Genomic DNA, 10,559 nt, shown 5'->3' with positions numbered 1-10,559 from the left:
CTCTCTCTCTCTCTCTCTCTCTCTCTCTCTCTCTCTCTCTCTCTCTCTCTCATTCGGATCATATCGTTTCCTCGCGCTGAAACGACGCTCGCTCGTCCTCCCCCTTCGATTATTCGATTATTCCGCGACGTACAGGGATCGCCGATTCGTGCTCTCCCTCGAGACCTCGAGGTCACCCGGAACGATATCGGTTCCCGAGGGGATTCCTGAATTCCGCGACTGTAATGAATTCTTCGGGCTGGGGAAGCGCGGCCCGCGCTCTACTACCCGCTTCCGGCGAAGCCCCCCTTGCCAATCACGCGACGAGTGTGCGTTATCGATTGATAGCTCGGTCACGAGACCCGACACGTTACCGTACATACGCAAATCGCATATGCGCTCGTTATAGATACGCTTAGGGGCGGAACGTGGCGCCACGCACCCTCGTATCGCCAGCGGACGGCGCGAATACGTGTCCCGCGTGTCAAACTCGGCACGTCAAGATATTTCATACCCCGTTGTCCATCCGGCCGAGGGGAGAGGGGGCGTGGTACACGCGAATAATCGCGTAATTAAGTCCGGACATCAACGTCGGTAAATCCCTCGATGTCGCTTCATCAAACGCCGTGCAATTTCCTCTTTAACTATCGCGTATCTTCGCTCGTTGACTTCACCTCTCTCTTTATTTTTGTGAAATCGGTCACAAGGTTATCGTTGTGGAGAACCGAAAGACATCCCCCGTTCAGAAATTTATCCCATATTCCCAATCAGATTGATCAGTTTGTACAAGGAGATGTTACCGAGATTGCATATCATCGATGAGATCCTAATTATTGGTTATCCTACTTAAAATCTGCAAACAGATTTGTGCTACTTTGAGATTGTTCTCTCTGCGACAGTTGGCGAGCGATGGAATGTTCGTTCGGTGGGTTAATTGAGCGCGTGTTCCAGCGGCATTTTATACTTTTAACGCGGATCACGTCGCGTCGAATGTGAAAATTGTCGTTTCGTTTGCGTGTGTGCGTTGCGCGCAGATCGATGCAAACACGTTCGTCCTTTCGCGAAGGTCTCGTGCCGCCGTACACGTGCGCGCACGTGCGCGTAATCACGGCCGCGTGCATATCGAGGCACTGCACTTGGATACACTGTCGCGTACCTGTAAACACACTGGAGTATACGCATACCACGGCACGGCATTACGATTCGCCGATGCTTATTCGAGCTTATTGTGCACGCGCACACGTTTCGCGGATAGCCGCATTCTCGGTCTATATCGGATGTTCCGAAATCATTGTTTCGCCGTGCACTATTATTACTGCCGTTGTTGTAGCCTATTGCGAAAAATCGCGATCGTGGCTGCCCACCGAGCGGAATCACATCCGCCGAAACGAAACTGCGCTCTGCCGCGATTCTTCGTGCGAAGCGACATATTCGCGTGCTACAAATTACACCACGGCGCGGCGATAAATCCCGCCGCTTCGATGATAATAAACGTCGAATCGATTAGCGCGAAATCGTCCAAGTCAATTGTGCAATTTGTTTGACCGGGCGATCATTTTATTCGGCCGGGCGATCGCGCGCTCCCAGTGCCCCCGTTTCGTAGCTCGTGATAATTCCATTTTGCAGATCATACATCAATGTCATCGAATCTCCTGGTAACCTCGGCGTACGCCAAGCGGGATGAGTGTTGCGAGCAAATAGTCTCACATCAGCTTTGTGCCGAAGTTTTGCAAGACAACCGTGCCGAATCTCGGGGCTGTTTCCTTCTTTTTCCGGCTACTCCGAAACTCTGGCACGCCGTTGTGCACCGTCTCTCTCTTTCTCTCTATTCTCTCCCTCGATGGTGTACAGCTTCCGCTGTATCTTCCGCAGCCCCGGACAGACTCATCCTGCCGTGCAACGGCGATGGCACGTACACGTACGATCACACACTCAGCCAGCCACCCACCCACGTGCGTCCGACACCGCGGCTTTAAACGCTCCGCCAGCCATTCGTATCGGTAACTGCGCCGTTTGTACAGAGCCGCGACGTCAAATATGTCACGATAACCCCCCGACTCCGCCGTTCATTTCAACAGCCAGGCCAAGTAACCCCCGCGTCGCGAGGTCCGCGTTAAATCTTGCGACCCCACAACCCCGTCCTTGTCGACAACCCCCTGGTACTTCCGGCACTCTTCTCTACGGCTTCCTGCCGTAGCGGCGAGCGCTTCCTTCCTCCTACCTTTATTCACCTCCATTCCCGTTGCGATTCTCATTTTCCCGCGATTCTTAACGCCGCGGTCACTTATCAGAGCCAGTGAACACGACGCGTGGCCGGACGTCGCGATCGGACGTCGTGACCCAATTCAGAAAGGCGACTGAAGATGGTCAAAGGGTTAACGCCGGCCGATCGAGCGCGCTAATCGATACAAGCGTCAATAACTCCACTTGTAGACGTCATAGCGACTTGCAACAAAAACTGTTAGAAAGGGAAAATTATTACGTTTCCAGTGGATGTGAAATCGTTCTACTATAAATGTAAAGGACACTAATTTTTGTGTTTACATTAAAGTGAACATTAATCTACGTTAAAAACAAAGAGAAATCTTTATTTGTAATGCAAAGCCTCAATTTTATGTTTTTAACGAATATAAAGTGCGATTAAAAAAAGCAAAATAATAATATAATAGAAATTTTCTATCTAGCAACGAATTATTTTATGGCAGCCGCGAAGATAAAAAAATAACTAAAAAATAAATATAATAATTTAATAATAAATATAATAATTTAATAATAATAATAATTATTATTATAACTTAGTAGTTTTCTAGCTTTTGCAGCAATAATCCTTTTTCTATGTGTGATTAAGAGGACGCGTTCTTTCGCGCGACTTAAATAATTGTTTAAATAGTTATTTAATTACTTCATGATGTATGTAAATTACTCAGAGGCACCGTTCTCGTCCGCTGGCGTGCGTCGCGTGCTTCTCGTCGTGCGTTCTTGCAGACGACAAATTTCTCGCGTGCGCTCATATGAATGCTCGGGACAACACTCTCAGACGGGATTAACCGGCGGATTATCATAAGCGCGTTATTTTCCAGGACGCGCGCTTGCGATTGTCAAACTCGCGCCGCGAGTTGTCAATTCCGTCTCTCCCCGCTCTCTCCTCCCACGCGTTCTGTCTCTTCGACACACACCGTCAACACACCGTAAGCCGGATTATGTGAAAAACGTATATAAGGTCCTTGTCGTGGATATTCCTTCTTCGGATATGGCAAAGTGTCCTCTTCTTTCTTCGTCTCCTCCGCTATTGCCGGTTACTATTGCGTCGAAATCTGATAAATACTAACTCGTCGCGCGTGTATCGATGACGTCTGATTTTTCCCGAGATTTTCTATTCACCGTTCGATTTGCAGGTCGAGTACAGACCGTGCGTGGTGCCAGGAAGCGCGTGGGAACTGATACGCGAGTTCCTACAAGGATTCTTAGGCTCAGCTGTGTCGAATCAGGCGCCCCAATATCTCCAGGTAATCGTTATCAGCGTTTTTAGCACTCCCTCAAAGTGAATCAATAGAAACGCTTCTGATTGAATCAGTAAAAGGATTATTTTACAGATGAGATCAGCGAATATCCATTGATTTTCAGCGAAAACGCCCTCACTTTAGTGCTTTGTCTTATTTCTCAATTCTAATTCTGATCATTGAATATAAAATTTCGTCGCAAAATCTGCAGCACACAAATTCGTTATTTGCTGCGCCAAATTGCCGTCATTTATAGTAATTATTTCTCTATGTGATTTTAGCTACAAATGACTAAAAATTTTTTTTCTCAATGTAGAACGCACCCTTTTACGTTTTGTGAACTTCTTACAGAATCGGATGAACGATATTTATCAGCCGCTGGACACGATACACCAATATCTAGAGCACTTCGGTCAGTACAGGAAAGCCACGGGAGTGATTTAAACCGCGACGACGATATGACGACGTCGGGCCGTTCGGACATAATTTATTTTATTGCGACATTAACGGGAAAATCGATTCGGGACGACCATCCCGAAGAGATAGCTGATTGGTCGAATGTGTCGATATTTGTTATATTAGAGTCTAGCTCGTAATTTCGTTATCCTTCGGTGCATTGTTCGTTCGTTTTATTCTACTGTCGATGGAATTTACGCGCAGCAACGCATTCTTCAGCAGAGAACTATTGAAGTCGTAACTCGCGTGCAAAATCGAAAAACCCGCTCACAGACTATCCAAAATAAATATTTTCCGAAAATTCTCGTAGCTTTACAGCGTGATGTAATTTTGTATCTTTCAACAATCGTATAATTGATATAATAATATCTTTGTTATATGTAATAATATCTTTTTACAGTTGTATACTTTTGGTTTCTAAAGCTCTTCAGCGCGATCTTTTCTTTTTTTTAGTTTGAATTTAAGGATTCATAAGGAGGACAACAAGTTCTTCGATTATGCACGAGATCTCTAAACTTCCGCGGCATTTTTCTTAAAGTTATGTCTGTACTTATTTTTTATGTGCATTTTAACTTTGAGCGTCATTTCACCGACGATACTGGCAGGTGTACTACGGTGTAATACGGTACAACGTAATGTCTGAAAAAATAAACGTACCATCGAGGAAAGCCGATAGAAGCTATCCAAACAACCGTGCGTAATCGATAATGAACCGCCATTGTGAGCCACTGTAATTACCTATTATTTGTAAAGAGTCTCTTGCTCGTTATTCGTCGTAAGTTCCTCCATGTAGCTGCATTTATAATGGGACAAGTTTTTGTCGGTGGAAGCAAACGCGACGAGAATTCCATCTCGCTCGTCGGGTAAAACGAGTGATTCAGTATTTTCTGACATGTATGCAGCCGATGCACCGTCATCTTTCGACATTGTGTGTGGACGTGTGCGCGCTTATGCAATTAAATACATCTATACACATCCACAGGTGATGATGGCTCTAACTAAAATGCGGTAAATTAAGCTTGAAGATTATTTAAATTATTTAAGAAAAGTTGCATGTTTCTCATATATAATACATATGATAAAACTAATATACATACATATGATAAACTAATATTTGTAGTCACGCAAATTCGAACGGCAAGTATGATTATATTTATGCCATAGGATAGCTATAAAATATCCTTACATCAATAATTTTACTTATATCTTACAAGAGAACTAACAGAACTGTCCCTCACCAATTTTGATGCGCTTTGGATATGTTGTAGAGCATCAAAAAGTATTCGACACGTATTTTTTTATCGGCTAAATGTTAAGTTTAGGGGTTGAAACAGCCCTTTGAAGAAAAAGGACTTTTTCATTTTTATTGAATATTTCCTAAAATACAAGTTATATGAAAAAATGTTTCCTACAAAAGTTGTATAGTATTTTACACTCTTTGCAACGGTATATTTAATTTTTTCAAAAACGTTAAATTTTTTAACCCCCTCCCTCCCACTCAACTAGTTACCTTTGCAAAATTTGTAAGTTTTTGTAAGGACAAAAATTGTAGAGCATTTTATGCCAAATCGATCCATATAGTATTAGAAGGTGGTCTCGATTACATTGTTGGAAAACGTCGTGATAATATCGTGCTATACGCGTCACGCTGTCCAAGTAGATGGATACTGTAACTAGATACGTTACTGTAAGTAGGGGAATGTAATAAATTGTAGAAAAATAATACATAGACAGTTGCATATATTTAATTTATAATGTTAATATAATATATTAAAATCATATTAAGAAAAATCGATAGAGGATTTGCATACACAGAAAATAAGTGTATTTTACTTATAGCACATATTCGAAACAAAGGTGGTGCTCATGGAAAAAATGTGTGATCCAAGAATTGCACCAAGAACAAGTAATTATAGCAGTTTCGCTACAAACATCACATGGTAGGATCACTTTAAGATCTTTTTTGAAACAAAAATCAACCGGTGTCTCGAACTCTGGCGGTCTAGTCTGTAAATATCCACTTTTGAACCATGAAGATTTAAATAAATTTTGAAACCTGGGTGACGAGAATTCATGATGTGTTAATGACTGCAAGTTCAAGATATTGTTCCTATTATGAAGATCAATTGCAAGATCGAGTAACATAACATTATCAGAGAAATATTTGATAAAATTTTTCTACAAACGAAAACCATATACATCTAGTAGTTGTATTTTTCCCGTTGTACCAGCCGGAATTGTTAGAAAATAGATATCTGTTGCAAAATCTGGTCTACTTTCGGCAATTATGTTGGGGCAATGTCCACTCCAAGAATCTAATAGTAAGACGGATTGTGGCCCAACGTTCGGAAAGAAAACTTCTCTCAACCAGGTTTTTACATAATTTGATGTTAATTTACCTGACTTCGAAACCATTACATAAATGTTAGGAGCGTTAAATAAGGATTGCTGCACTCGTGGACCAAACGTTCCTGTGGGTTCTTTTAATACGATCAAAAGAGACGACAATAATCTACCATCAGCAGAAATTGTTTGTTTTACATGTTTACATATTTATGTGAACATTTTATACGTTCGTCTCCCTATTTTCGCAACAAATATAACGTAAATAGTGCGTTTATAATTGCATTTTAATTTATTAATTTCTTTTAGATGTATATCTGATATCAAGAGACAGAAGAGGAGAAAACAACGTCAAAAATAAGAAGACAATATTATTTATAAAGTATGTTTTATTTTTTATATAATCACAGTTTTATATCACAGTTTTATATAATCACAGGTAGAGACAAACATTTATTTTCAATCTGTTCCAGAATGATGTCATTTAATCCATGGAATGTCATACTGTTACTGTATGCAACATTTTCTGCTTTAGACCTTCCACAAAGTCCGATAATTTCGGAGGAAATAAAAGGGAAGGAGAAGGTTGAATATATGCTGAAAGAAATTGGAAATGATAACGAATTTGAAATAGAAGAAAAGCAAGCACTAGACTTTTATGATCCAAATGGGATTCCACATGCAGAAACAGTTGATTTGTTAGATCATGTTGAAGATGAGAATTATCTCCCAGAAGAAGTTATTTGTACTTCTGTTGAAATAGCAATATCAAACGACTATAAAAGGTAAGCTGGAGTACTGGAGAAGTGGTAAAACAAAACCAAGAGATCATTGGAATCGGTTAAAAACAATTATAAACAAGTAACGTCGCTACGACAATTACGGCGATGGGAGAAGTATATCAATGCAGGTAGTACCAGAAAAGAAAAATTGCAAAGAATTCCTGAATATACATTAAACAATTTCAATGAACCGCTCCAAAAAGGAATGATAATTCATGATATTGACATCGATGGGCTTCTCGAGCACAACAAGAGATAAATGCGCCAGGATTCATAGCGTCACATATGTGGATACACAGATTTAAAAAACAACATAATATAGTATCTCGTAAAATAACGAAATTTGTCACGAAAAAATCTTTGTTATCAAAATCAGATTTGGAAAATAAGTGCGAAACATTTATAACAAATTTAAAATATTTTATTAATCAATATGGAATAGAAAATATTTATAATTCAGATCAGAGTGGATTCCAGTTAGAACTTCACGCCGGTCGTACTTTAGCAAATAAAGGTGCAAAAACAATAGAATCTGCAGTACAGTCTGTATCAGCAACCACGCATAGTTACACAATACAGCCGACTATTTCTGCTGATGGTAGATTGTCGCCTCTTTTGATCGTATTAAAAGAATCCACAGGAACGTTTGGTCCACGAGTGCAATCATTATTTAACGCTCCTAACATTTATGTAATGGCTTCAAAGTCAGGTAAATTAACATCAAATCATGTAAAAACCTGGTTGAAAGAAGTTTTCTTTCCGAATGTCGGGCCACAATCCGTGTTACTATTAGATTCTTGGAGTGGACATTATCCCAATATAATTGCCGAAAGTAGACCAGATTCTGCAACAGATATCTATTTTCTAACACTTCCGGCTGGTACAACGGGAAAAATACAACTACTAGATGTATATGACTTCCGCTTGTGGAAAAATTTTATCAAATATTTCTCTGATAATGTTATGTTACTCGATCTTGCAATTGATCTTCATAATAGAAACAATATCTTGAAATTGCAGTCATTAACACGCCATCAGTTTTCGTCACCCAGGTTTCAAAATTTATTTAAATTTGCATTGTTTAAAAGTGGATATTTATAGACTAGACCGTCAGAGTTCGAGACACCGATTGATTTTTGTTTCAAAAAAGATCCTAAAGTACAATGCGATGTTTGGGGCGAAACTGCTATAATTACTTTTTCTTGATGCAAACGATCATTTTGCATCACACATTTTTTCCATGAGCACCATCTTTGTTTCGAATATGTGCCATAAGTAAAATACATTTATTTTCTGTGTATGCAAATCCTCTATCGATTTTTCTTAATATGATTTTAATATACGAGTATTATATTAACATTATAAATTGTAAACATTATACATTAAATATATGCAACTGTCTATGTATTATTTTTGTACAGTTCATTACGTTTTTTTACTTACAGTAACGTATCTAACTACAGTATCCATTTACTTGGACAGCGTGACGCGTATAACACGATATGATCACGACGTTTTCCAACAATTTAATCGAGACCACTTTCTAATATTATATATGGATCAATTTGGCATGAAATGCTCTACAATTTTTGTTCTTACAAAAACTTACAAATTTTGCAAAGGTAACGTGTTGAGAGGGGGTTAAAAAATTTGACGTTTTTGAAAAAATTAAATATACCGTTGCAAAGAGTGTAAAATACTGTACAACTTTTGTAGGAAACATTTTTTCATATACCTTGTATTCTAGGAAATATTCAATAAAAATGAAAAAGTCCTCTTTCTTCAAAGGGCTGTTTCAACCCCTAAACTTAATATTCAACCGATAAAAAAATACGTGTCGAATACTTTTTGATGCTCTACAACATATCCAAAGCGCATCAAAATCAGTGAGGACAGTTCTGTTAGTTTCCTTGTTAGTCATATATAACCACACAAATTTTCAACGTGGTAATTGTAACACATGGATTTGTTGTTTACTCCAATGTTGCATTACGTGAAAATAAAGAGACCTTTAGAGCTATTCCTATATCCAATTGAAACATAATCGAAAATAAAAAAGATATTGATTTATCTTCGAAACATACTTCAGAAATTTCAAACTTTAAAGTGCTTCTTGGATTATTTCGCTATCGTTATTTTTGCCGTAGTGCAAAGTCATTTTAGCTTACTGAATTCTGCTTATGTTTCAGTACTTATGCTACTGCTTATATTTCAAGGGATAAGTAATGCATTTGACTGTGTATCGCGTCGCTGTAACTTCGGTATCACACCTCGGTAAGTATGGTGGCGGCTCATAGCGGAAACTCTAGAACTAATGCTGCAATTCTAAGCAGAATCGTAGGCCCGGTTGCACCAACGTTATTTTGGTTTTAAGTGACACTTAAATATATGTCTATCTTTATTTATATAGAAAGATAAATGTTTAAGTTTTACTTAAAGCCAAAATAATGTTGGTGCAACCAGACCTAAGTCTCGTAACTTATTCTCATAAAATTCGTCAGAATTTACTTATAAGTAGATTTACAAGTCTATATAATATCATATGTCGTATAATCACTGTAAATATCGTAAATTACATGAAATCGTAGACATTTACGAGTAATTGTACGACATATGATATTGCATAGACTTGTAAATGTACTCATAAGTTCTGATAAATTTTACGAGACTTACGATTCTGCTTAGAATTGCAACATAAAAGTCGCATCACAAATAACGGGTCTGACACTCAATGAAGACACTCAACTTTAGACCTTTTATTTGGTCCAGCCAATCAGAGATGCTAGATTAATAACGGGTCTAAAGGTGCCTTTACATGGGAGCATCGAGCGTTAAAGCGGTAGCCAATCAACGTGCTACTTTCCGCAATAACTACAAGTATACTTCTAGGACCTGATACGTTGATTGGCTAATGCTTTAATGCTCGACGCTCGGACGCTCCTATTTGAAGGTACTTTTATTCTATATGTGATGTCACTTTTAATTCCAATGTTCCCGCTACGAGCCGCCATCGTACTCATCGAGGTACAAGCCAGCGACAAGTCAGACGCCGCTTTTATTTTTCAAGTAGTATAACGCAAAGGCTGGTCAGATGTGCTGATCCTTGTATCGGCTATAGTTCATATTATGGTTGCTCTCCAACAAGAGATACAAGTCAACACAAGTATCATCCTATCTTTGTTACGCACTAAGGGTGCTTTCCAGCTACGTACACTGTGTTACACAAAACTAGTTTATTGATGGCATATTATTTTACAAGATATTTTAGATAATATGTAACCAATAAACTGGTTTTGTGTAACATAGCTGTAACGTAGCTGGAAAACATCCTAAATGTGGAATAAAGATAGAATGATTTGTGTCGACTTGTGTCTTGTTGGAAAGTAACCTATATATACTATAGTATTAGAATGGTATTGCGAAAAAATCGTAGGATTACCTGGAACCAATATTGAGAGAGAGAGAGAGAGAGAGAGAGAGAGAGAGAGAGAGAGAGAGA

At 39.1% G+C, this 10,559-nt stretch overlaps 1 protein-coding gene and 1 long non-coding RNA gene across 2 annotated transcripts in view; both read left to right on the top strand.

Annotated features, from left to right (window-relative positions):
- The window catches only part of LOC116848788 (very-long-chain enoyl-CoA reductase), a 114,240-nt gene that overhangs the window by 100,632 nt on the left and 3,049 nt on the right, over positions 1 to 10,559 (top strand). Inside the window, exons 4-5 of the mRNA XM_032825270.1 lie at positions 3,375 to 3,485; positions 3,831 to 3,914. Of these exons, the coding sequence (XP_032681161.1) occupies positions 3,375 to 3,485; positions 3,831 to 3,914 (195 nt within the window). The remainder of the gene's footprint in view (positions 1 to 3,374; positions 3,486 to 3,830; positions 3,915 to 10,559) is intronic.
- LOC116848793 lies at positions 5,292 to 9,080 on the top strand. Its single transcript, XR_004379021.1, has 2 exons — positions 5,292 to 6,660; positions 6,752 to 9,080. It is a non-coding gene; the product is annotated as an uncharacterized LOC116848793 (long non-coding RNA).

Source organism: Odontomachus brunneus, unplaced genomic scaffold (assembly GCF_010583005.1).
Source record: "Odontomachus brunneus isolate Ranch 3 - 2012 unplaced genomic scaffold, Obru_v1 Obru_scaffold_100, whole genome shotgun sequence".
Classification (NCBI taxonomy): Eukaryota; Metazoa; Arthropoda; class Insecta; order Hymenoptera; family Formicidae; genus Odontomachus; species Odontomachus brunneus.
This window is presented reverse-complemented; position numbering and strand designations above follow the sequence as displayed.